The sequence below is a fragment of the Oncorhynchus masou genome, chromosome 32, assembly GCF_036934945.1.
Source record: "Oncorhynchus masou masou isolate Uvic2021 chromosome 32, UVic_Omas_1.1, whole genome shotgun sequence".
NCBI lineage: Eukaryota > Metazoa > Chordata > Actinopteri > Salmoniformes > Salmonidae > Oncorhynchus > Oncorhynchus masou.
Genome location: NC_088243.1, coordinates 56,716,972 through 56,744,728, shown reverse-complemented (window position 1 = coordinate 56,744,728; position 27,757 = coordinate 56,716,972). Strand labels below are relative to the sequence as shown.

Genomic DNA, 27,757 nt, shown 5'->3' with positions numbered 1-27,757 from the left:
CTGCTGCCACTTGAGTAGGAAACAGTGTCATCTGCAAGACAGTATGGTCCACAGCGTCAAATGCCTTTGACAAGTCTATGAACACAGATGCACAATGCAATTTCTTATCCAGGGCACGGTGAATATCACCCAAAACATTCAACGTTGCTGTAACAGTGTTGTGGCTTGACCTGAAAGCTGATTGCGTACCACTCAATATATTGTTTTCCTGGTGGTAGGCTTTAAGCTGCTTATTGACTAGGGACTCCAATACTTTTGCCAAAGCAGACCATTTAGATATGGGCCAATAGTTGCTCAGTAGTGTGGGATCACATCTGTTCAAAAGAGGTAGGTCAAATGCTGTTTTGCTCAACTTGCGGATGACATAGCATTCTAGGGTGAGGTTGAAGATGCATTTTCAAGGTTGTCTAGATCATCAGGGCCAGGGGATATATATATATATACAGTATATATATTATATTATATATATATTTGTACATACATTTATTTGTACATAAATTGGCTCTATGCACCTCTGATACAGAGAAGGTGAGAATGAGAACCTGGAGAAGAAGTGCTCAGGAGTGTCAGGTAATTTCACGGGGGATCATTTTGACCTTTAAACTCTATTAAATAATCTACCTGCATCAAGAAAATGCTGATTAAAAGAGTAGAGAATAGAGGTTCTCTCAGTTGCCACATGTGAGTCCAGTAGTAGATGTTAAGGAAGTTGTGCATCTTTCTTTGCACTTACCAACCTTTCAGTACTTGCCAAAATGTATAAGGATCATTCAGATGATCAAAAGTAGATTTGAGGTAGTGTTCTGCTTTCAGTTTTCAGGTCATAGCCACACCCTGATTCCGATTTGTGTTTAAAAGCCATCCAATCATAAGCTGAATCAGACCCTCTTGCTTTAGCCCACATAGCAGTTTGTTTCCTCTGAGGTGATACGTGGAGATACATGGGGCTAGTTTAGAAAATATACTATCCCTTATACAGGCAACAGCACAGGGATCACGTATATCATCTGCAAAAACAACGCAAGCATTAAAATGAGGAGGAGTGTCGGTTCAAATCAATCAAAGGGGATATCCGAGGATACTTTATATTCAACTGTGTTACACTGTTAACAATCTGAGTAAGATTGTCGGTGTTACGTAAACCCTTGAGTTGATCAGACTTGGATGTCAACCAGTCGAGGTTCAGGTCACCCATAAGCACAAATTCAGATTTGACATACTGTGATAATAATTGAAAAATACAATCCACAGAGCCAGCAAATAGCAGATGGGGTCTTTATCAACAGGGGACAACACGATTCGAGGACGAGCAGAGATGTTTTCTAAGACAGATCTGCTCGGGTTTGGTAACTGAAGTCAGAATGACCGCCGGGAACTTGTCTTTTATGTACATAACAACGCCACTGCCAATGAACAGCTCCGGTGGTTGTCTTACAAACAGTGTTCTTGTTTCAGTGCGGTTCTAGACCTACTTTCATCTGGCATGAATATTTATCCTGCTGCCAACTGAATAACACACCGTCGTAATGTGGGGAGTGTTGTGGTTTGAGGCTACATATCATGCTAATGCTTTGCTCTGTGCCACAGCAGAGCACAGCAGGACTGGTGCAGTCAGCTGTTTTAATGCTGACAGCCCGGGGGGTCCACCTGTGTGACCTACTAAAAGCACACTCTCCTAAATGTAGTTCTGTCCTTGAGTTGATAGCGAAGTATGTACAAATGTGTGACTGGTGGATGCTGCTGGGTGTGAATGTGGTTTCGGGGAATGAAGGTGGAAATGTTAGGGGCAGGAAACTCCACGATTCAAGGTCGCTGCGTTCACGTCTGTTTGACCCTGCTGGTCATCTATGAACGTTTGAATGTCTTAAAATAACAATCTGGCCTTAATTGCTATGTACTCTTATCATCTCCATCAGGCACAGCCAGAAGAGCACTGGCCACACCCCCAGAGCCTGGTTCCTCTTTAGGTTTCTTCCTAGGTTCCTGCCTTTCTAGGAAGCTAGGAAGTTTTTCCTAGCCACCGTGCTTCTACATCTGCATTGCTTGCTGTTTGGGGTTTTAGGCTGGGTTTCTGTACAGCACTTTGTGAAATCTGCTGTTGTGAAAAGGGCTTTATAAACACATTTGATTGATTGATTGATTGATTGACTCTGATCGCGGTGGCTGAGGTGAAAGCCTCAGCTGGAACCAAGGACCTTAGGTGAAACCCCCATCTGATTCTGGATTGTAAAACCTCCATCTGATTTCATGAGCAGGTCCAAATCCTGCAACCGGTTACACTATACCTCACCTAACCCATCATGGGGGATAGACTGTAACCAGGCTCAATATTCAAGGCCTGGTTATTTAGGCATGTTCATGAATGTTGCATTTTACCTAATGAAACTTGCATTCAGTAGCTTCTATGAATCATGACTATGAAGGCATAAATGTAGGAAAGCGTGTATTCTGAATTTAAATGCATTTGCCTTGTGCTGTACTTGTCTGTTAATGTTCTGTATTATGTCATGTTTTATGTGGACCCAAGAAGAGTAGCTAAATACACATTAAACTGATCAACCTTGTGGATACACACAAATCTCTGTGGTAGCTTTGAGATTAGAAGGCAGTATTAGTGTGATTTCTGTGTCAATAGGGCAGTGTTGAACTGGTCCTCTTTCTGCCGAATGATTGTGCTCCCATCTCAGATGTAGGTCACTGGACTTATCAGATTGGATCATGAATCATATTTCAGATTCATACAGGGATAACTACTGAACCACACATATCGAGAGAGAGAGAGAGAGAGAGAGAGAGAGAGAGAGAGAGAGAGAGAGAGAGAGAGAGAGAGAGAGAGAGAGAGAGAGAGAGAGAGAGAGAGAGAGAGAGAGAGAGAGAGACACAGAGAGAGAGAGAGAGATAGAGAGAGAGAGACAGACAGAGAGAGAGAGACAGAGAGAGAGAGACAGAGAGAGAGAGAGAGAGAGAGTATATATATTTTTGTGTGTGAACTTCATCAGCAAATTGTTGTTTGCTATGGATTTTAGACCTGTGGCTATGTTTTGTTGTAGTTGTACATACAAGCGTGTTCATGTGGATCATACAAGCCATTTCTGAGGGAGGGAGGGTGGAGTGTGTGTGCTCACTGTAATTTTGTAGTGCCAAGATCTAAAACTGACCACACAATGGCTTTGTGACTGTGCTATAAATGGAACCTGTCTTAACAGGATTTGTTTTGCTGGTTGATTTGCTCTGCTCGTACATCACAACACCTTACTAATATTGAGTTGCACCTCCTTTTCCCCTCAGAACAGCCTCAGTTTGTCGGGCCAAGGTGTCGCAACCGTTCCACACTGATGCTGGCCCATGTTGACCCTGATGCTTCCCACAGTTGTGTCAAGTTGGCTGGATGTCCTTTGGGTGGTAGAACATTCTTGATACACACTGGAATCTGTTGAGCGCAAAAAAAAACAGCAGAGTTGCAGTTCTTGACACACTCAAAACGGGTGCGCCTGGCACTTACACATACCACGTTCAAAGGCACTTCAATATGTTGTCACCCTGAATGGCACACATACACAATCCATGCCACAATTGTCTCAAGGCTAAAAATCCTTATTTAACCTATCTCCTCCCCTTCATCTACACTGGTTGAAGTCATTTAACAAGTGACATCAATAAGGGATTGTAGCTGTCACCTGGTCAGTCTGTTCCTAATATTTTGTCCACTCGGTCAGTGTACATAGTGTCAGTGTACATAGTGTCAGTGTACATAGTGTCAGTGTACATAGTGTCAGTGTAATATACATCAGTAGTCTATAATATGGCTGTTTATTGCCCTCCTGTGGTGGTTATTTACTATTAAACAAGCATTACCATGTCATGGCTCAGTGATATCCAATCTCTAACCCACTTGACAAATGACTTTATAAGCTGCTGTTTTGCTACCAACAAGTCAATGTACAATGTTTGAAATGTGTTGGTAACAGACATATCTGATAGCTCCCATTAGTGTCCCATTAGACACATTCAGGGCTGTGTGTACCTAGGTTTTGAGACAGCACTCACTTCTGATCTTAACCCTGAGGTGCTGCTCCCTTGACTCGATAAGTTCTGTTTCATGATGTATGAGACAACATCTGGTGGGGTAATCATTCATTGGTTAATCATTTCAATAGAGGGTTCATCGGCCTATGATGTCGTTCTGCACACTCACTCTGAGTGGTGCTGTTGTCCAAGAGACCTATCTCGGCTCAGGCGCATATAACTGCTGCTACAAGGCAACTATGCGTCAGTGACAAGACCAAGGAAGGATTATTGCGCACAGAACCATCGAAGCAGTTTTAACGGAGTACAACAATATCTTCTTGAGCTTTTCTGTTGTATGTGAGTTTTGGATTGCATTATATATTTCCTAGTTTTGGGTAACGTTATGGATACTTTTAGGAGGATGAGCGCTGGAGAGGCTGTGAATAGCGCAGTCTGGGGTTTGAGATGGCAAGTGCGAGTCTCCATGTTGCTTGTCTGCGTACTGAGTGCGGTGAATGGACAAATTCGATATTCTGTACCAGAGGAAATGAGAAAGGGCTTGTTTGTCGGAGATGTGGCGAAAGACCTGGGTTTGGACGTGAAGAGGTTGATTTCAGGCCGGGCGCGGTTAGTTATAGACGGTAATAACCAATATGTAGAGCTGAATCAGAACAAAGGACATCTGGTTGTTAAGGAAAGGATTGACAGGGAGAAATTATGCGGTCAGAAATCTCCGTGTAGCTTCAGTTTAGAAATGATTCTTGAAAGCCCACTTGAATTATATTCGATTACCATCGAAATTGAAGACATAAACGACAACGCCCCTGTGTTTTCAAAAAAGGACATTAATCTGGAAATTGGGGAGTCTTCGCCGATAGGGACTGTTTTCTTATTAGATGGAGCCGCTGACCCTGACGTGGGTATGAACTCACTGCAAAGCTACACGGTTAAACCAACCGATCATTTTGTGCTCAAGCAACACAGTAGAGCTGATGGAAGTAAATACGCAGAAATGGTGTTGCAGTCTGGACTTGACCGTGAAAAACAGAGCGAACACTCCCTGATATTAACTGCAGTCGATGGCGGCGACCCACAAAGGTCTGGAACTGTCAAGATACATATCACTGTTCTGGATGCAAATGACAATGCGCCTGTGTTCACAGAGTCTTTGTACAAAGTCACTGTTGTAGAAAACGCGTTGGGAAGCACAGTTGTAGCCCAAGTAAGTGCCATCGATGCAGACCAAGGCTATAATGGAAATGTGACGTATTCATTTACGCATATGGAGGAGGGTACACCACCTTTGTTCCATATAGATCCACATACTGGGGAGATAAAGCTCACTGGTGCCCTCGATTACGAAACTGTTCAGAATTACGAAATTAACCTTCAAGCTAAAGACCCGTGGGGTCTGACGGGCGCGAGTAAACTCGTCATTGAGATTCTAGACGTTAATGACAATAGTCCGATCATAACCATGACATCATTTTCTGGTAAAATCCCAGAGGATAGTATTCCTGGCACAGTTGTGGCATTGATAAGTGTCCAGGATGTAGATGCTGGGCAAAATGGACAGGTGCGTTTAAGAATCGACGAAAACCTCCCATTTAAGATAAAGACCTCTCTTCGAAACTACTACACGTTGGTAACTGAGAAGAGCTTAGACCGAGAGAAAGTGTCTCGCTACAACATCACCCTCACTGCCACTGATGAAGGCTTGCCGCCGATATCAAGCATGACAACTATTGTTTTAGACATCAGTGATGTTAATGATAACGCACCAGCCTTTAGTCAAAATGTGTATAGTACGCACATTGCGGAAAACAATTCTCCCGGAGTTTCTGTGCTTGCGATCCAAGCAACGGATCCAGATAGGGGCCAAAACGCACGCATCTCTTATTATCTAATTGACAGTGAGCTAAACGGAAACCCAATTTCCACCTACTTTTCAATTAACTCGGAGAAAGGTGTCATTCACTCAGTGCGTTCACTTGACTATGAGCAGGTTAAAGAGTTCAAAATACTAATCAAAGCGCAGGATGGAGGCTCCCCACCCCTTAGCAGTAATACTACTGTTCTCATTTACGTACAAGATCAGAACGACAACGCGCCTCAGGTTCTGTATCCAGTCCAGACTAGCAGCTCTCTGGTGGCTGAAATGGTGCCTCGTTCAGCAGATGTGGGCTATCTTGTGACTAAAGTGGTTGCTGTTGATGTGGACTCAGGACAGAATGCCTGGCTCTCGTACAAACTGCAGAAAGTGACAGACAGGGCGCTGTTTGACGTGGGCTTACAGAATGGAGAAATAAGAACTATACGCCAAGTCAATGATAAAGATGCTGTGAAACAAAGGCTCACTGTTGTAGTGGAGGACAACGGGCAGCCCTCTCGTTCAGCTACAGTCAATGTTAACGTGGCGGTGGCGGACAGCTTCCCTGAAGTGCTCTCGGAGTTCACTGACTTTACGCACGACAAAGAGTACAACGACAATCTGACTTTTTACTTAGTATTGGCTTTGGCTGTAGTCTCATTTTTGTTCATCACATGTTTAGTGGTTATTATATCAGTGAAAATATACAGATGGAGACAGTCTCGCATCCTCTATCATTCCAATCTCCCGGTTATTCCGTATTATCCACCGCGTTACGCAGACACTTTGGGGACAGGAACTCTACAGCACGTGTACAATTACGAGGTGTGCAGGACGACTGACTCCAGAAAGAGTGACTGTCAGTTCGCCAGACCCTGTAGTCAGAACGTACTGATAATGGACCCCAGTTCTACAGGGACGATGCAGCGGATGCAGAACGAACAGAACATCCTGGATGAACCAGACTCCCCACTAGAGGTGAGTTTATTTGCAGTTTTAAATACAATTTTCAACTATCTTCGCCTGGAGCCTCGGGGCTCATTTTCTCAGTATCTTTAACCTTTTATGTGGCATTTTTAAAGATGATGTGTTTTTAGTACCGTAAAAAATTGCTTTAGGTTTGCTTTTTCCAATTATTTCCAACCGAGCAAAGGCTAAGTGCTGTAGTTGTTTCAGCACCACACCGTGTGGGCTGCGCCTATTTATGTCTTGACAGCGACAAGTGGCCTGCTCCGCTCACTCATGCAATGTATACTTTGCCTCTTTTCAGCTGTCTATTGAGCAAGTGTTCTTTTTGAATGACTTCATGCGTAAGAATGGCTACCCTACATAGCATGCCGTTTTCAAGCGTCTAGGTACTGGATAAAGACTTGCATTGGTAGTTAGCGATTGAAATGAAAGCCGACGTACTAATACAGTTTTTTACAAGTTGTATTTTTCTTGTACAAGGTACACAATCCGTCAAAAAAAAAGATTGGTCTTCCATTTTTACTTTACAATCACCATTGTACTTATAATATTTTTTTCCTTACAAACAAAACATAAAAACATACCAGGTATTTATGAGGAAATGGTATGTGGAGGTTATTTTGTATATGTGACTTGGAAACTAAAATATTGTCATTGAGCTGGGGTTGCTCTGACACTTTTGATCAGTCGCCCTGCCGCTGTCCACTTGTGCTGGACCAACAGACCGTTGCTTGTCCAGTGGTGCTTATAGTGCATTTACAATAACCCTACATAATCTGAGATGATATGATTCGGGGGTTTTTTTCAATTCATTATTTTGTCTTTTTCCTGAAGCACTGTAGAAATACTGTAGTTTCCAATACTTTGTTTTGTTATCAAATCTTAATTTCCCTGGTCTGTGCGGTATTGAACACCTATTGACGTTTTGGTGCATGTGAAACGTGGATTTGTGTGTTTCTGCATTGCGTTTGCCATGTTTGGACTCCGAGTGCCGCTGTTGATCAGTGATACACTCGATACGTTAATTAAATCTCTGAGTGGCGCAGTGGGGCCCTCCTATATTCTCTCTCTCACTGACAGACGCAGATAGACCTTCTGAAACGGACAGTGAGCTCTCGGCATAGACATCCCACGGATTATTTTCATTCGTTTCTTTCGGAAATACAGTCGTTTTTTTCTTCACTTCTGGATATACAGACGAGCCATATTGTATAAGTAAAGGAGTAATTATATCAGTTATCTGTTTTTTTCGGTGGAATGGGTGATTGGTGGTCGACAGGCCGTGGAGGCGGATGGCAAGTACTGTTTTTCATTCTTTGTCTATGCGCCCTAGATTCCGTGACTGGGCAGGCACGGTATACCATACCCGAGGAGCAGGCAGAGGGGTCGATCGTTGGAAACATTGGTAGAGATCTAGGCTTGGAGGTGAAGAGGCTAGTGTCCGGTAAAGCTCGTATTATAACCAGGGGAACTCGACAGTATGTAGATCTTAACCGAGACAAAGGGATTCTCGTTGTTAAAGAGCGAATCGACCGAGAAGAGCTATGCGGACAGACTACCCCGTGTAGCTTCAGCTTTGAGCTTATTATAGAAAACCCCATTCAGTTATATCGGGTTACAGTCGAGGTTCGCGACATTAACGATAATACACCATCATTTCCAAAAGAAGAAATCAGTTTGGAAATCAGTGAATCTGCCGTGTCAGCTACGCGCTTTTCCCTGGAGAGCGCCGTCGACCCAGACGTTGGTGTTAACGGTATACAAAATTACTATCTCAAACCGACAGATCATTTCCAATTAGAGGTACACAGCCTATCCAACGGTGGTAAATACATCGAGATGATTTTACAACACCCCCTGGATAGAGAGAAGCAGGAGACCCTCTCGTTGGTGCTTATAGCTACAGACGGAGGCGAGCCTCAGAGGTCTGGTACTGTCCGCATCCATATTACAGTGCTGGATGCTAACGACAATGCACCAGTGTGTGGCCAACCAGTTTATAAAGCAGACGTCAAAGAGAGCTCACCGAAGGGGACTTTGATAACCACCGTCAGTGCAAATGATGCAGATAAAGGAATAAACGGAGAAGTAACTTTTGCTATGGCTCATGTCTCCAAAGAAGCTAAAGAACTGTTTGAGCTGAACGTTAGCACCGGAGAAATTAAATTGGTAGCTAAAGTAGATTTTGAAAAGACAAACAATTATCAATTAAATGTACAGGCAAAAGACCACTGGGGTCTTGCCGATACTTGTAAAGTAGTTATACAAATTACTGATGAAAACGACAATGTCCCCACAATACAGCTCATGTCATTTTCTCATTCGATTTCCGAGGATTCTCCCCTTGGTACCACTGTTGCTGTTATTAATGTAGAGGATGCAGACTCGGATGTGAACGGTATCGTTCTGTGCTCTATTAACGCAGATATTCCATTCAAAATAGAGTCATCGTTAACTGATTATTATACAATAGTCACCGAAAGTCCTTTGGATAGAGAAACGGTGTCAGAGTACAACATCACTATTAAAGTTTCAGATGAAGGCTCTCCGCCTCTCTCGAGCAGTAAGAACATAACAGTTAAAATATCAGATGTCAATGACAACCCACCCAAGTTTGTTCAACCTGAATATAGTAAATCTATTCAGGAAAACAACTCGCCAGGGTTTTCGATATTTGCGGTGAGGGCAATTGATGCTGATTGGGGCCAAAATGCTCGTGTCTCCTACTTTCTTGATGATAAACAGGTTAACGGGTTGGCTGTGTCCTCTTTCGTCTCAGTAAACTCGGAAAATGGTGGCATCCATGCTGTTAGGTCATTCGACTACGAACAAATCAAGTCGTTTGACTTCAACGTCACTGCACGTGATGGGGGGTCTCCCCCTCTCAGTTCAGTGGTGGCTGTTAGAATTTTGGTCCAGGACCAGAACGACAACGCGCCTCAGGTTCTGTACCCAGTCCAGACTAGCAGCTCTCTGGTGGCTGAAATGGTGCCTCGTTCAGCAGATGTGGGCTATCTTGTGACTAAAGTGGTGGCTGTTGATGTGGACTCTGGACAGAATGCCTGGCTCTCATATAAACTGCAGAAAGCGACAGACAGGGCGCTGTTTGAAGTGGGCTTACAGAATGGGGAAATAAGAACTATACGCCAAGTCAATGATAAAGATGCTATGAAACAAAGGCTCACTGTTGTAGTGGAGGACAACGGGCAGCCCTCTCGTTCAGCTACAGTCAATGTTAACGTGGCGGTGGCGGACAGCTTCCCTGAAGTGCTCTCGGAGTTCACTGACTTTACGCACGACAAAGAGTACAACGACAATCTGACTTTTTACTTAGTCTTGGCTTTGGCTGTAGTCTCATTTCTGTTCATCACGTGTTTAGTGGTTATTATATCAGTGAAAATATACAGATGGAGACAGTCTCGCATCCTCTATCATTCCAACCTCCCGGTTATTCCGTATTATCCACCGCGTTACGCAGACACTTTGGGGACAGGAACTCTACAGCACGTGTACAATTACGAGGTGTGCAGGACGACTGACTCCAGAAAGAGTGACTGTCAGTTCGCCAGACCCTGTAGTCAGAACGTACTGATAATGGACCCCAGTTCTACAGGGACGATGCAGCGGATGCAGAACGAACAGAACATCCTGGATGAACCAGACTCCCCAATAGAGGTGAGTTAAACTAGTTTAAATTATAGCAAATTGCGTTTGATTACATCTCAATATGTCCAATTGTGTCCTAGGAATACATCAGTGTATGTTGAAATGCCACTAAACTTCCTTTGGTCATCGGTGTCATCTGGCATTTTGTGCCTCCGGTTTGTAGGAACATCTGAGAAGTGGTGTAGGCTTTTTTTTACATAATCTATCCCTTTGTGTTCTTTCTCCTCATGCAAATAACATTTTTTTTATTTGTAATATTTGAAAAGTCGGTTTCTGATTCATAACTTTGAGAAAATATGCATGCGTTTCTCACGTCTTCACATTGAGTGACGACCAGCTAGCTATTCCTATTGTGGGCTCCGAGAGCCGCTGTTGGTCTTTAAAAACAAACTTTAGTCGATTTAAATACTGCTACACTTCCTCTGTACTGCCCATATTCTCTCATTATGTCAGTGATTGAGGGACCATCACGAACGCACTCTTGGATCTCCCTTTTTCAGTATTCTGTTTTGTCGACGCCAGCTTTTTACATTGATGGATTCTAAGAACCTCAACATTGACCAGCAGTGTTTCATCGCATTTGTTTACAGCTTGTGTGGACTTATTGTATAATGTGGATTTCGATGCGTTGGTTCGACGTCACGGCTTCTGCCAGAAATGAGCGCTGTATCAAACGGCAAGTACAGGCCTTTATTCTTGTTAGCCTCTTCCAGATGATGCTCGGGCAGATTCGTTATTCTATTCAAGAGGAGATGAGAAAAGGCTCGTTTGTTGGAAATGTGGCGGAGGATTTAGGAACGAATGCTAAACAAATGAAATCGGGAGGTGCTCGCATTGTTAGTGGTGACAGCAGCGAGTATATCAGGTTGGATGTAGACAAAGGGACCTTGGTCGTGGGAGAGAGGATAGACAGGGAGCAGCTTTGCGGGCAGACATCGCCCTGCAGCTTGAGCTTCGAGATGATTCTGATGAATCCGATGCAGCTGCATAGTATTCTAGTAGAAATACTAGATGTTAACGATAATGCCCCCTTTTTCAACGAAAAGGAAATCAAATTAGATATCTCTGAGTCTGCTCTACCGGGGACACAGATATTGCAGGAGAGTGCGACAGATCCTGACGTTGGTATCAACGCGCTTCAAGGCTACACATTGCACCCTACCGATAATTTCAACATTAAAATCCAGACTGGTCCCGACGGCAGTAAATATGTGGAGATGTATCTGTATGCGCCTTTAGACCGAGAGAAAAATGATAACCTGCATCTGACATTGACTGCTGTGGATGGCGGTGAACCGCAGAGATCCGGGGCACTTAAAATACAAATATCAGTACTTGATGCCAATGATAATGTCCCCGTTTTTACACAACCTAATTTCAAGGCAACAGTAACAGAAAATGCACCTAAAGGAACTTTAGTGACAACCATCCGCGCAACAGACAGAGACGAAGGCTTATATGGACAAGTTACTTACTATTTTACTCGCATGTCTAATAATTTTGCTGAGCTTTTTGCATTGCATGAAAATACAGGAGACATAACAGTCAGTGGACCAATTGATTATGAAAAGAATAAACACTACGAACTTGGCGTACAAGCCAAAGACCAAGGAGGACAAAGTGCGTCCACAAAAGTAATAATTGACGTTATTGATGTGAACGACAATGTCCCCTTGATTACACTGACGTCATTCTCTAGTCCAGTATCCGAGGATGCGGTTAGTGGCACTACCGTGGCTATAATAAATGTCAAAGACATCGATTCTGATAAAAACGGAAAGGTAGATTGTTCGATAAATACTAAGATCCCGTTTGCCATCCAGTCGTCTTTAAAGAGCTATTACACCCTTGTCACAGATGGTGTTTTAGACAGAGAGCGCAATGTCGAATATAACATCACATTCACAGCCGTAGATGAGGGTACCCCGCCCCTCTCGGCGAGTAAAACCATCACACTGAGAATCTCAGATGTTAATGACAATGCGCCCGTTTTTGAGCTGAGTTTATACACTGCTAATGTGATGGAAAACAACTCTCCGGGGGTCTCAGTGTTTTCTGTGAGGGCCCACGACTTAGATTGGGGTCAAAATGCACGCGTGTCCTACCTGCTCATAGAATCTTATTTAAATGGAAATCCAATATCGTCTTACATCTCCGTTAATGCAGAGACAGGTGTTATCCAGGCGGTGCGCTCCTTCGATTATGAGCAAACTAAATCATTTGAGATGTATATCAAAGCTCAAGATGGAGGCTCTCCTCTTCTCAGCAGCAATGCCACAGTCAAAATTAGTATCCATGATCAGAATGACAACGCGCCTCAGGTTCTGTATCCAGTCCAGACTAGCAGCTCCCTGGTGGCTGAAATGGTACCTCGTTCAGCAGATGTTGGCTATCTTGTGACTAAAGTGGTGGCTGTTGATGTGGACTCCGGGCAGAATGCCTGGCTCTCGTATAAACTGCAGAAAGCGACAGACAGGGCGCTGTTTGAAGTGGGCTTACAGAATGGGGAAATAAGAACTATACGCCAAGTTAATGATAAAGATGCTGTGAAACAAAGACTCACTGTTGTAGTGGAGGACAACGGGCAGCCCTCTCGTTCAGCTACAGTTAATGTTAACGTGGCGGTGGCGGACAGCTTCCCTGAAGTGCTCTCGGAGTTCACTGACTTTACGCACGACAAGGAGTACAACGACAACCTGACTTTTTACTTAGTCTTGGCTTTGGCTGTAGTCTCATTTCTGTTCATCACATGTTTAGTGGTTATTATATCAGTGAAAATATACAGATGGAGACAGTCACGCATCCTCTATCATTCCAACCTCCCGGTTATTCCGTATTATCCACCGCGTTACGCAGACACTTTGGGGACAGGAACTCTACAGCACGTGTACAATTACGAGGTGTGCAGGACGACTGACTCCAGAAAGAGTGACTGTCAGTTCGCCAGACCCTGTAGTCAGAACGTACTGATAATGGACCCCAGTTGTACAGGGACGATGCAGCGGATGCAGAATGAACAGAACATCCTGGATGAACCAGACTCCCCACTAGAGGTGAGTTTATTGGAATTCAAACGAAGTCGCTCATGTTGTTTGAGTAGGTCTTTACAATATGCCCTCATTTACACGTTGAACTATTTTCCCTGATGTTCTTACTCTTTTTTATCGGTAACGCAGAGATTGGCTTACTCTCTCTTTGTAATTGTATAGGGGTAAAGCAAGGGTTGTGTATTTTTTTTCTAACATATAAAAAGGTTTAGGTTCCTGTTGTATGTGTGCCGAGAGGTATGTCTGGTGAGTTTTAATAAATGTAACCTATTTCGAACAGAGCATAAGTATTTCTGAAGCGCTGTCATGCCGTTTCACCACCTCCCTGTATGGACAAGAACACATGTCTTTATTGCAGCAGTCCGCTGCTTCACTCTCTCACACGGTGTTATCCCTGCATCTTACCTTAGTCTATGATGTCGCTATAGATTTTAGCATTTACCAAGCATATTACAGTCAACATACATAGGTATTGGTTTGTTGTATTGAGTCATGGTTTGGATTGACTTGTTTTTACGCACGATCCAATCTGAAGTTAATGAGTTAGTATACTTTCCCCCCCTAGGTTATAAAATGGCAGTTTCTTTCTTTCGTTGGTCAAAGCTTTGGAGTGATGGACCTTCATGTATTTATATTGAAAAAGTGAAGTGTTTAGTGATTTGTATTTAGATACTTTTGGAAAGAAAATACTTCTGTCCAGTCTTTAATCAGTTCGGAAAAGTTTTAGATGTCCAAGTGTCTTATGATGTTCATGTTTTGGACTCTAAGGGCCGCTGTTGATCAGTGAAATAATTTATGTCCAGTGTTGTCAGTCAGTGGAGTCACCTCCCCCCTATCACTGCGCTCCACCAGAGGAGACGGAGAGACTAAGCTTAATACGAGGCGCGGAGAGACAGACACACTCGTTTTGATCCATAATAAGAAAAGGACAGTTAAAATAGTCTTGATTGAAACGAACCATCGAATAGTATTTGCTCACCATTTTTGAGGATATAATATAAGAAATATTCGTGTGGATGTTATTCTTTGTTGGCTATGGAATTTAAAGGATTCCTTCAACCTACAACATGGCGTTTGTGTGGGCTGCAGTGGCAAGTACTAATTTTTCTCCTGTATCTAAGTAATGTTGTCAGTGGCCAAATTCGGTATTCCATTCCGGAGGAGATGAAGAAAGGCTCTCTTATTGGTAACGTAGCTCAAGACCTGGGGTTAGATTTGAAACGGCTCCGAGCGGGCAGGGCCCGTATCGTGACCGGAGAAAGCATTCAGTACACAGAGCTGAAGACAGACAAAGGGATTCTAGTCGTGAGTGAGAGAATAGACAGAGAGCAGCTTTGTGGCGACGTCACACCTTGTAGCTTCAGCTTCGAAATGATTCTAGAAAATCCAATGGAGCTCCATCGTGTGACTGTAGAAATAATAGATGTAAATGATCATGCCCCTGCTTTTCCAAATAAAGGCATACATTTTGAAATCAGCGAATCGGCTACCGTTGGATCACGATTTCTATTAGAAAGTGCAGAGGACAATGATGTAGGCCTCAACGCCCTACAGAATTACATTTTGACTCCGAACGATAATTTCATTCTCAAGCAACATACGAATCCAGATGGTAGTAAATATGCTGAGATGTTCCTCCAGAAACCGTTAGACAGAGAGGAGCATCCCCATCTCTCTTTAAAGCTAATCGCTGTAGACGGTGGAGATCCGCAGAGATCTGGCACAGTAAATATAGAGATCACTGTCCTGGATGTGAATGACAATGCGCCTGTGTTTAACCAATCAGTGTACAGGGCTGCTGTGGTGGAAAACGGTCCAAAAGGCACATATATTACAACCGTGAATGCCAGTGACGCAGACCGCGACACAAACGGACAAATAACTTACAGTTTTTCGAAGTTGAAGGGTAGTATAGCGGACATATTTGTCATAGATCAAAACTCAGGAATCATATCTGTTTCGGGTCAGATAGATTTCGAGAAAGATAAGAAATATGAAGTTAGAGTTGAAGCAAAAGACCAGGGAGGTTTAACAGACTCTAGTAAAGTTGTCATTGAAGTTATTGATGTTAATGACAACTCACCAGTTATAAACGTCATGTCTTTCTCCAGCCCTGTGTCTGAAGATGCTCCACCTGGCACAACTATTGCTATTATAAATGTTAAAGATGCTGATTCAGAGAGAAACGGACAGATTACATGCTCTATAGATACTAACCTTCCATTTAAGATCAAATCCTCATTGACTAATTACTACAATTTGATAACCGATTCGATTTTTGACAGAGAAGCGGTGCCCGAATACAACATAACAATTACAGCAACAGATTCTGGTTCGCCTCCACTCTCTAGCGCCCGGACATTACACCTTAGAATCTCTGACGTAAATGACAATGCCCCATTGTTCGATAAAGGACCCTACTTTGCTTACGTCACAGAGAATAACTCTCCTGGAATGTCCATATTTACTGTCAGCGCCCGGGACTCTGATTGGAATCAAAACGCGAGAATATCGTACCTCTTAGAGGACACGCAGATCAGTGGAAGTCCAGTTTCTAGTTATATATCAATTAACTCCGAAAACGGAGTTTTACATGCTGTGCGCTCTTTTGATTATGAACAAATAAAACAGCTTAAACTCGTGGTTAAGGCGCAAGACGGAGGCTCTCCTCCACTCAGTAGCAATGTTAGCATCAACATCTTCATCCAGGACCAGAATGACAACGCGCCTCAGGTTCTGTACCCAGTCCATACTAGCAGCTCTCTGGTGGCTGAAATGGTGCCTCGTTCAGCAGATGTTGGCTATCTTGTGACTAAAGTGGTGGCTGTTGATGTGGACTCTGGACAGAATGCCTGGCTCTCATATAAACTGCAGAAAGTGACAGACAGGGCGCTGTTTGAAGTGGGCTTACAGAATGGGGAAATAAGAACTATACGCCAAATTAATGATAAAGATGCTGTGAAACAAAGGCTCACTGTTGTAGTGGAGGACAACGGGCAGCCCTCTCGTTCAGCTACAGTCAATGTTAACGTGGCGGTGGCGGACAGCTTCCCTGAAGTGCTCTCGGAGTTCACTGACTTTACGCACGACAAGGAGTACAATGACAACCTGACTTTTTACTTAGTCTTGGCTTTGGCTGTAGTCTCATTTCTGTTCATCACGTGTTTAGTGGTTATTATATCCGTGAAAATATACAGATGGAGACAGTCTCGCATCCTCTATCATTCCAACCTCCCGGTTATTCCGTATTATCCACCGCGTTACGCAGACACTTTGGGGACAGGAACTCTACAGCACGTGTACAATTACGAGGTGTGCAGGACGACTGACTCCAGAAAGAGTGACTGTCAGTTCGCCAGACCCTGTAGTCAGAACGTACTGATAATGGACCCCAGTTGTACAGGGACGATGCAGCGGATGCAGAACGAGAAGAACATCCTGGATGAACCAGACTCTCCATTAGAGGTGAGTTTATTGCCGTTTAAATAATGAAGAACGTTTTGTTTGAGTAGTTACATATTTACAATTTGATTTTTTAAATTATGAACTATTTCCCAGGGGCGTCTGACTCTTTTTTATCGGTATCTCATAGGTTGGGTTGCTCTCTCTTTGTAATTTTATTGCGGTAAATCATGCATTATGTCTTTCTTTGTTTCCTATGAAAAGGTTTTGGCTCGTGTTGTATGTCTGCTGAGTTGTATGTCTACTGAGCTTGTAGAAATGTATTTCGAACTGAGCAGAAGTGCTTGTGTTTTTTGTGTCATTCGGTAGCGCTGTAATGCCGTTTCAGCACCACCCTTTATGGACAGTGACACTTCTGTCTTCATAGCAGCAGCAGAGTGCGGCTTCGCTCTCTCACACTGTGTACAGTGTATTATCCCTGTGTCTTCCCTCTTTCTATAATGTCACTACACTTTGTAGCATTTAACGATCATTTTACTGTCAACATGCATAGGTTATGGTTTGTGGTGTTGAGTCAAGGTTTGGACGGCTGTTATATTGACTTTTTTGTTAGTTTACCACTATCCAATATGAGGTTGATGGTATAGTGTCATTTTTTAGTAGGCATTGCAATTGTAGTTTTTTCCCCTCTTTGTTGGTCATAGCATTGTAATGATGAAACTTGCATTGATTTCGATTGCAGAAAGTGAAGTGTTTAGCTAGTGATTCGACGATAGATTATTTTGGAAAGAAAATAATGCTGCCCGGTGTTTAATCACTTCAGAATGTTTTTATATGTTCAAGTGTCTTATGATGTTCATGTTTTGGACTCTGCGGGCCGCTGTTGATCAGTGAAATCATTTCTGTCCGTTGTTGTCAATAAGTGTAGTCCCCTCCCTTGTCACTGCGCTTTACCACCGGAGACAGAGAGACTCTGCGCTTCATACGAAGCGGGGCGCGACCAAGATACACACTCGTTTTGATTCATAGATTTTAAAAAAGGGCAGCGAATATAGTCTGGATTGAAACGAAACATCGAATAGTATTTGCTCACCATTTTTGAGAATACACAATAAGAAATTTACTTGTGGATTGTATTCTTTGTTTGCTATGGAATTTAAAGGACTTCTTCGACCTAAAACATGGCGTTTGTGTGGACTGGGGTGGCAAGTACTTATTTTTCTCCTGTATCTCAATCATGTTGTCAGTGGCCAAATCCGGTATTCCATTCCGGAGGAGATGAAGACAGGCTCTCTTATCGGTAACGTAGCTCATGACCTGGGGTTAGATTTGAAACGGCTCCGAGCGGGCCGGGCCCGTATCGTGACCGGAGAAAGCATTCAGTACACAGAGCTGAAGACAGACAAAGGGATCCTAGTCGTGAGTGAGAGAATAGACCGAGAGCAGCTTTGTGGCGACGTCACACCGTGTAGCTTCAGCTTTGAAATTATTCTAGAAACCCCTATTGAACTGCATCGTGTTGTTGTGGAAATTCTTGATGTGAATGATCATGCTCCCACCTTCCAAAATAGTGACTTAAAATTGGGAATAAGTGAGTCAGCCACTATAGGTGCGCGCTTTATATTAGAGAGCGCAGAAGACCCCGACGTAGGCGTTAATGATTTACAGAAATATGTATTAACACCAAATGACAATTTTGTTTTAAAACAACTTGCCAATCCAGATGGTAGTAAGTACGCTGAGATGATTCTTCAGAAACCATTAGACAGAGAGGAGCATCCTCGTCTCTCTTTAAAGCTAATCGCTGTAGACGGTGGAAATCCGCAGAGATCTGGCACAGTAAATATCGAGATCACTGTCCTAGATGCCAATGACAATGCGCCTGTGTTTAACCAGTCAGTGTACAGGGCTACTGTGATGGAAAATGCACCGAAAGGAACCTATATTACAACCGTTAATGCCAGCGATGCAGACAGTGGATCAAATGGACAAATAACATACAGTTTTTCAAAATTGAAGGGTAGCATAGCGGATATATTTGTCATAGATAAGGATATAGGAATCATATCTGTTTTGGGGCACATCGATTTTGAAAAAGATAATAAATATGATGTTAGAGTAGAAGCTAAAGACCAGGGAGGATTCACAGACACCAGCCAAATTGTCATTGAAGTTATTGATGTTAATGACAACGCACCAGTCATAAACGTCATGTCTTTCTCCAGCCCTGTGTCTGAAGATGCTCCTCCAGGAACTACGATAGCCGTTATAAATGTAAAAGACGGAGATTCAGAGAGGAACGGACAGATTTCGTGCACTACAGATAAAGACCTCCCGTTCAAGATAAAATCGTCGATAACAAGTTATTACAATTTGATCTCTGATAAAGGTTTTGATCGAGAAACGACTCCAGAATACAACATAACTATAAAAGCTACAGATTCTGGTTCACCTCCTCTCTCTAGCGCCAGGACATTACAATTTAGAATCTCTGACGTAAATGACAATGCTCCATTGTTTCATCAGAGCTCATACTCTGCCTACGTCACAGAGAATAACTCTCCTGGAATGTCCATATTTACTGTCAGCGCGCGGGACTCTGACTGGAATCAGAACGCGAGAATCTCGTACCTCCTGGAGGACACGCAGATCAGTGGAACTCCAGTATCCACTTACATATCCATTAACTCTGAAACCGGAGTTTTACATGCTGTGCGCTCCTTTGATTATGAACAAATCAAACAGCTCACACTAGTGGTTAAGGCGCAAGATGGAGGCTCTCCTCCACTCGGTAGCAATGTGAGTGTCAACATATTAATTCAAGACCAGAACGACAACTCGCCTCAGGTTCTGTACCCAATCCAGACTAGCAGCTCCCTGATGACTGAAATGGTGCCTCGTTCAGCAGATGTGGGCTATCTTGTGACTAAAGTGGTGGCTGTTGATGTGGACTCTGGACAGAATGCCTGGCTCTCATATAAACTGCAGAAAGTGACAGACAGGGCGCTGTTTGAAGTGGGCTTACAGAATGGGGAAATAAGAACTATACGTCAAGTTACTGATAAAGATGCTGTGAAACAAAGGCTCACTATTGTAGTGGAGGACAACGGGCAGCCCTCTCGTTCAGCTACAGTCAGTGTTCATGTGGTCGTTGCGGACAGCTACCCTGAAGTGCTCTCGGAGTTCACTGACTTTAATCACGACAAGGAGTACAATGACAACCTGACTTTTTACTTAGTCTTGGCTTTGGCTGTAGTCTCATTTCTGTTCATCACATGTTTAGTGGTTATTATATCAGTGAAAATATACAGATGGAGACAGTCTCGTGTCCTCTATCATTCCAATCTCCCGGTTATTCCGTATTATCCACCGCGTTACGCAGACACTTTGGGGACAGGAACTCTACAGCACGTGTACAATTACGAGGTGTGCAGGACGACTGACTCCAGAAAGAGTGACTGTCAGTTCGCCAGACCCTGTAGTCAGAACGTACTGATAATGGACCCCAGTTCTACAGGGACGATGCAGCGGATGCAGAACGAACAGAACATCCTGGATGAACCAGACTCCCCACTAGAGGTGAGTCTTTTGGATTTTAAATAACGGAGCACATTTTTTGGAGTACATCTTAACAATGTGCCCATTTTCAATTTCCAACTATTCTCCTCTGCTGCTTGATTTTTTTTCTGTATCTCAGAGGTTGCGGTTGCTCTCTCTCTTTGCAATATTATAGCGGTAAATCAAGGATTGTGCATTTTTTTTGTTACTTATGAAAATGTTTATGTTCGTGTTGTATGTCTGCTGACCTTCTAGAAATGTATTTCGTACTGAACAAATTTGCCTGTGATATAGGCCTATTCGTTACTCTGTTGCGCACTCATCTCGTTTCAGCACCGCCCTTTGCGGACAGCTACTTTATACAGCGGCTGCCTCGCTCTCACGCGCTGTGCTCTTCCCACCCTTGTTATTTTACCTCTGTCTATTGAACAACTGTCTCTATAGATTTGAGCCTTTACGATGCATGTTACTTTCAACCTACATCGATGTTGGTTTGTTGTGTTCAGTCGTGGTTTGTACGGTTGTGGAATACACTTTTACGCATGATCCAATTAGATGTTGATGGGATAGTGACATTTTTAGTAGGCTATAAAACAGTAATTTGCTTACTTTGTTGGTCATTGTAATGTAGAGATGAAAACTGCATTTATTTAGATTCCAGAAATAGAAGTGTTAAGACAATATGATTTGGATTATTTTGGAAATCAAATAATACTGTCCAGTGTTTAAAATAATTTATGAACGGTTTTGCATGTTCAAATTTCATCTGGTGTTCATGTTTTATACTCTGAGGGCCGCTGTTGATCAGTGAAATAAATTCTGTCCAGTTTTGTCAGTCAGTGGAGTCCCCTCCCCTATCACTGCGCTCGACCAGAGGAGACGGAAAAACTCTCTGCGCTTCATACGAAGCGGGGCACGAGACAGACACACTCGCTCTGATCAGTATATAAGAAAGATATAGTGAAAATTGGCCGGGTTAAAGCGAAACATCGACTTATTTCCTCACCTTTACTCTGGATCCAGTATAAGCAATATTCCTGTTGGATTTATTATTTGTTAACGATGGCATTTGAAGGATTCCTTCAATCTAAATGCATACAATGGTGTTTGTGTGGACTGCGGTGGCAAGTATTGATTTTTGTCCTGTATTTTAGTCATGTTGTCAGTGGCCAAATCCGTTATTCTATTCCGGAGGAGATGAAGAAAGGCTCTCTTATCGGTAACGTGGCTCAAGACCTGGGGTTAGATTTGAAACGGCTCCGAGCGGGCCGGGCCCGTATCGTGACGGGAGAAAGCATTCATTACACAGAGCTGAAGACAGACAAAGGGATTCTAGTCGTGAGTGAGAGAATAGACCGAGAGCAGCTTTGTGGCGACGTCACACCGTGTAGCTTCAGCTTCGAAATGATTATAGAAAATCCTATTGAGCTGCATCGTATTACTGTGGAGATTCTAGATGTAAATGATCATGCTCCTGCTTTCCCAAATAAATATATAAATTTTGAAATCAGTGAATCAGCTACTTGGGTCGCGATTTCTGCTGGAAAGCGCAGAAGACCCCGATGTAGGCGTTAATGATTTACAAAATTATGTTTTAACTCACAATGATAATTTCATTCTAAAACAGCATGCGAATCCAGGCGGTAGTAAATATGCTGAGATGGTTCTCCAGAAACCATTGGATAGGGAGGAGCATCCTCGTCTCTCTTTAAAGCTAATCGCTGTAGACGGTGGAAATCCGCAGAGATCTGGCACAGTAAATATCGAGATCACTGTCCTGGATGTGAATGACAATGCGCCTGTGTTTAACCAGTCAGTGTACAGGGCTGCTGTGATGGAAAACGCACCGAAAGGAACCTATATCACAACCGTGAATGCCAGCGATGCAGACAGTGGCATCAAATGGACAAATCACATATAGTTTTCAAAATTGAAGGGGAGTATTGCTGATATTTTCATAATAGACGAGAAAACAGGAATCATATCTGTTTTGGGAACATAGATTATGAAAAAGATAATAAATATGATGTTAGAGTAGAGGCTAAAGATCAGGGTGGTTTAACAGACTCTAGTGAAGTTGTCATTGAAGTTCTTGACATTAATGACAACGCACCAGTTATAAACGTCATGTCTTTCTCCAGCCCTGTGTCTGAAGACGCTCCTCCTGGAACCACGGTAGCCGTTATTAACGTCAAAGACTCTGATTCAGAGAGAAATGGGCAGATTACATGCTCTATAGATGATAACCTCCCATTCAAGATAAAATCATCCTTAACTAGTTATTACAATTTGATCTCGGATAAAGGGTTTGACAGAGAAACAACACCAGAATACAACATAACTATAACAGCGACAGATTCTGGTTCGCCTCCTCTCTCCAGCGCCAGGACTTTACACCTGAGAATCTCTGACGTAAATGACAATGCCCCATTGTTCGATAAAGGCACCTACTCTGCCTACGTCACAGAGAATAACTCTCCTGGAATGTCCATATTTACTGTCAGCGCGCGGGACTCTGACTGGAACCAGAACGCGAGAATATCGTACCTCATGGAGGACACGCATATCAGTGGAACTCCAGTCTCTACCTACATATCCATTAACTCTGAAACCGGAGTTTTACATGCTGTGCGCTCCTTTGATTATGAACAAATAAAACAACTTAAACTCGTGGTTAAGGCACAAGATGGAGGCTCTCGTCCACTCGGTAGCAATGTGAGTGTCAACATCTTCATCCAAGATCAGAATGACAACGCGCCTCAGGTTCTATATCCAGTCCAGACTAGCAGCTCTCTGGTGGCTGAAATGGTTCCTCGTTCAGCAGATGTGGGCTATCTTGTGACTAAAGTGGTGGCTGTTGATGTGGACTCTGGACAGAATGCCTGGCTCTCGTACAAACTGCAGAAAGCGACAGACAGGGCGCTGTTTGAAGTGGGCTTACAGAATGGGGAAATAAGAACTATACGCCAAGTTACTGATAAAGATGCTGTGAAACAAAGGCTCACTGTTGTAGTGGAGGACAACGGGCAGCCCTCTCGTTCAGCTACAGTCAATGTTAACGTGGCGGTGGCGGACAGTTTCCCTGAAGTGCTCTCGGAGTTCACTGACTTTACGCACGACCAGGAGTACAATGACAACCTGACTTTTTACTTAGTCTTGGCCTTGGCTGTAGTCTCATTTCTATTCATCACATGTTTAGTGGTTATTATATCAGTGAAAATATACAGATGGAGACAGTCTCGCATCCTCTATCATTCCAACCTCCCGGTTATTCCGTATTATCCACCGCGTTACGCAGACACTTTGGGGACAGGAACTCTACAGCACGTGTACAATTACGAGGTGTGCAGGACGACTGACTCCAGAAAGAGTGACTGTCAGTTCGCCAGACCCTGTAGTCAGAACGTACTGATAATGGACCCCAGTTCAACAGGGACGATGCAGCGGATGCAGAACGAACAGAACATCCTGCATGAACCAGACTCCCCACTAGAGGTGAGTTAATTGGAGTTTAAACAAAGTAGCTAATTTTTTTTGAAGTACATCTCTACAACATCATTTTTTTTAATTTGCAGCTATTTTAATCTGGTGCCTGACTCTCTTTTCGTCGGTGTCTCAGAGGTTGGGGTTGCTCTCTCTCTTTTCGCAATATTACAGCGTTAATTCAAGGATAATGTATTTATTTATTTTTCCCATGCAAAGGATTAGGCTCGTGTTGTATGTATGCTGAGTTGTATGTCTGCTGAGCTTCTAGAAATGTATTTCGAACTGAGCAGAAGTGCTTGTTATATCTTGGTCGTTCTGTAGCGCTGTAATGCCGTTTCAGCACCACCCTGTGAGGTCAGTCGACACTTCTGTCTTTATTGCAGAAGTGGGCTGCTTCTCTCTCTCAGGCATTGTATTATTCCAGGTTCTTACATCAGTCTGTTGGACAAATGTTGCTATAGACTTTAGCATTTACGAATCATATTATTTTCAACATGGGCCCTATCAGTTTTGGTTTGTTGTGTTCTGTCGTAGTTCGGACGGTTGTGGAATCCACTTTTTGGCACGATCCATTCTGAAGTTGTTGGGGTGGTGGAATTTTTTAGTAGGCTATAAAATTGTAGGTATTTATTTTTTTGTTCATATAATTGTAGAGATGAAACTTGCATTTATTTCGATTGCAGAAAGTGAAGTGTTAAGACAGTATGATTTATATACATTATTTTGGGGGGAAAAATACTGTACTTGTTTAATCATTTCTGAACGGTTTTACATGTTCAAGTGTCATGTGGTGTTCATGTTTTATACTCTGAGGGCCGCTGTTGATCAGTGAAATAAATTCTGTCCAGTGTTGTCAGTCAGTGGCGTCCCCTCCCTTGTCATTGCGCTCTACCAGAGGAGACGGAAAAACTCTCTGCGCTTCATACGAGGCGGGGCAAGACACAGACACAGACACACTCGCTCTGATCAATTTGAAATATTTATTAAAAAGAGGCTAGGTTAAAGCGAAACATCTACTTATTTCCTCACCGTTTCATTGGATCCAGTATAAAGAATATTCGTGTTGGATTTATTATTTCTTGGCCATGGCATTTGAAGGATTCCTTCAACCAAAATGCCTAAAATGGCATTTGTGTGGACTACGGTGGCAAGTACTGGTTTTTCTTCTGTATTTTATTCATATTACCAGTGGCCAAATCCGGTATTCCATTCCGGAGGAGATGAAGAAAGGCTCTCTTATCGGTAACGTAGCTCAAGACTTGGGTTTAGATTTGAAACGGCTCCGGGTGGGCCGGGCCCGTATCGTGACTGGAGAAAGCATTCAGTACACAGAGCTGAAGACAGACAAAGGGATTCTAGTCGTGAGTGAGAGAATAGACCGAGAGCAGCTTTGTGGCGACGTCACACCGTGTAGCTTCAGCTTCGAAATGATTATAGAAAATCCTATTGAGCTGCATCGTATTACTGTGGAGATTCTAGATGTAAATGATCATGCTCCTGCTTTCCCAAATAAATATATACATTTTGAAATCAGCGAATCGGCTACGGTTGGGTCGCGATTTCTGCTGGAAAGTGCAGAGGACCCAGATGTAGGGCTCAACGCCCTACAAAATTATGTTTTAACTCACAATGATAATTTCATTCTAAAACAGCATGCGAATCCAGACGGTAGTAAATATGCTGAGATGGTTCTCCAGAAACCATTGGATAGGGAGGAGCATCCTCGTCTCTCTTTAAAGCTAATCGCTGTAGACGGTGGAAATCCGCAGAGATCTGGCACAGTAAATATAGAGATCACTGTCCTGGATGCCAATGACAATGCGCCTGTGTTTAACCAGTCAGTGTACAGGGCTGCTGTGATGGAAAACGCACTGAAAGGCACCTATATCACAACCGTGAATGCAAGTGATGCAGACAGTGGCACAAATGGACAAATCACATATAGCTTTTCGAAGTTGAAAGGGGAGTATTGCTGATATTTTCATAATAGACGAGAAAACAGGAATCATATCTGTTTCGGGAAGGGTAGATTATGAGAAAGATAAGAAATACGAGGTTAGAGTAGAGGCTAAAGATCAGGGTGGTTTAACAGACTCTAGTAAAGTTGTAATTGAAGTTCTTGACATAAATGACAACGCACCAGTTATAAACGTCATGTCTTTCTCCAGCCCTGTGTCTGAAGATGCTCTTCCTGGAACCACGGTAGCAGTTATTAACGTCAAAGACGCTGATTCAGAGAGAAATGGGCAGATTACATGCTCTATAGATGATAACCTCCCATTCAAGATAAAATCATCCTTAACTAGTTATTACAATTTGATCTCGGATAAAGGGTTTGACAGAGAAACAACACCAGAATACAACATAACTATAACAGCGACAGATTCTGGTTCGCCTCCTCTCTCTAGCGCCAGGACTTTACACCTGAGAATCTCTGACGTAAATGACAATGCCCCATTGTTCGATAAAGGCACCTACTCTGCCTACGTCACAGAGAATAACTCTCCTGGAATGTCCATATTTACTGTCAGCGCGCGGGACTCTGACTGGAATCAAAACGCGAGAATCTCGTACCTCTTGGAGGACACGCATATCAGTGGAACTCCAGTCTCTACCTACATATCAATTAACTCTGAAACAGGAGTTTTACATGCTGTGCGCTCCTTTGATTATGAACAAATAAAACAGCTCACGCTAGTGGTAAAGGCGCAAGATGGAGGCTCTCCTCCACTCAGTAGCAACGTAAGTGTCAACTTCTTCATCCAAGACCAGAACGACAACGCTCCTCAGGTTCTGTATCCAGTCCAGACTAGCAGCTCTCTGGTGGCTGAAATGGTACCTCGTTCAGCAGATGTGGGCTATCTTGTGACTAAAGTGGTGGCTGTTGATGTGGACTCTGGACAAAATTCCTGGCTCTCGTACAAACTGCAGAAAGCGACAGACAGGGCGCTGTTTGAAGTGGGCTTACAGAATGGGGAAATAAGAACTATACGCCAAGTTAATGATAAAGACGCTGTGAAACAAAGGCTCACTCTTGTAGTGGAGGACAACGGGCAGCCCTCTCGTTCAGCTACAGTCAATGTCAACGTGGCCGTGGCCGACAGTTTCCCTGAAGTGCTCTCGGAGTTCACTGACTTTACGCACGACAAGGAATACAATGACAACCTGACTTTTTACTTAGTCTTGGCCTTGGCTGTAGTCTCATTTCTATTCATCACGTGTTTAGTGGTTATTATATCAGTGAAAATATACAGATGGAGACAGTCTCGCATCCTCTATCATTCCAACCTCCCGGTTATTCCGTATTATCCACCGCGTTACGCAGACACTTTGGGGACAGGAACTCTTCAGCACGTGTACAATTACGAGGTGTGCAGGACGACTGACTCCAGAAAGAGTGACTGTCAGTTCGCCAGACCCTGTAGTCAGAACGTACTGATAATGGACCCCAGTTCAACAGGGACGATGCAGCGGATGCAGAACGAACAGAACATCCTGCATGAACTAGACTCCCCACTAGAGGTGAGTTAATTGGACATTTTATAATTTAGCACATTGTTTTGGAATAGATTTCTTGAATGTGTCTTTTTTCAACTATTGTGCTCTGGTGCTTGGCTAATTTTCTCGGTTGGCTTCCTTTCTGTTCATCTCTGTAGGGTTACACTTATATCAGCTACTACGCGTTTTACTGTTAGATTTGACTTGTGTATGTATGCCTGCTGAGTTGGTAGGAACTGACTTCGAACTGAAC

The 27,757-nt window shown here is 43.2% G+C and overlaps 5 protein-coding genes and 1 pseudogene across 6 annotated transcripts in view; all 6 read left to right on the top strand.

Moving 5' to 3' along the window:
* Positions 1-27,757, top strand: part of LOC135526268 (protocadherin gamma-C5-like) — a 184,504-nt gene that overhangs the window by 19,838 nt on the left and 136,909 nt on the right. Inside the window, exon 1 of one of the 2 annotated variants that reach the window (XM_064954493.1) lies at positions 14,450-17,025. The exons of the other annotated variant lie outside the window; for it this stretch is intronic. Within the exon in view, the coding sequence (XP_064810565.1) occupies positions 14,596-17,025 (2,430 nt within the window). The 5' untranslated portion in view covers positions 14,450-14,595. Of the gene's footprint in view, positions 1-14,449; positions 17,026-27,757 lie in introns of those variants that run through there. 2 annotated transcript variants of the gene reach the window in all.
* Positions 4,287-7,211, top strand: LOC135526848 (protocadherin beta-16-like). Its single transcript, XM_064955520.1, has 2 exons — positions 4,287-6,856; positions 7,149-7,211. Exons 1-2 carry the CDS (start codon positions 4,412-4,414, stop codon positions 7,209-7,211), a joined length of 2,508 nt encoding a protein of 835 aa, XP_064811592.1. The 5' UTR covers positions 4,287-4,411.
* On the top strand, positions 7,946-10,531 carry LOC135526847 (protocadherin beta-16-like). Its single transcript, XM_064955519.1, has one exon. It carries the CDS (start codon positions 8,105-8,107, stop codon positions 10,529-10,531), a length of 2,427 nt encoding a protein of 808 aa, XP_064811591.1. The 5' UTR covers positions 7,946-8,104.
* On the top strand, positions 10,981-14,340 carry LOC135526846 (protocadherin gamma-A2-like). The gene is made up of 2 exons (XM_064955518.1): positions 10,981-13,566; positions 14,329-14,340. The coding sequence occupies exons 1-2, from the start codon at positions 11,125-11,127 to the stop codon at positions 14,338-14,340; spliced, it is 2,454 nt and encodes an 817-aa protein (XP_064811590.1). The 5' UTR covers positions 10,981-11,124.
* LOC135526845 (protocadherin gamma-A10-like) lies at positions 18,035-20,565 on the top strand. The gene has a single exon (XM_064955517.1). The coding sequence runs from the start codon at positions 18,112-18,114 to the stop codon at positions 20,563-20,565; it is 2,454 nt and encodes an 817-aa protein (XP_064811589.1). The 5' UTR covers positions 18,035-18,111.
* Positions 21,438-27,701, top strand: LOC135526844 (protocadherin beta-11-like; annotated as a pseudogene).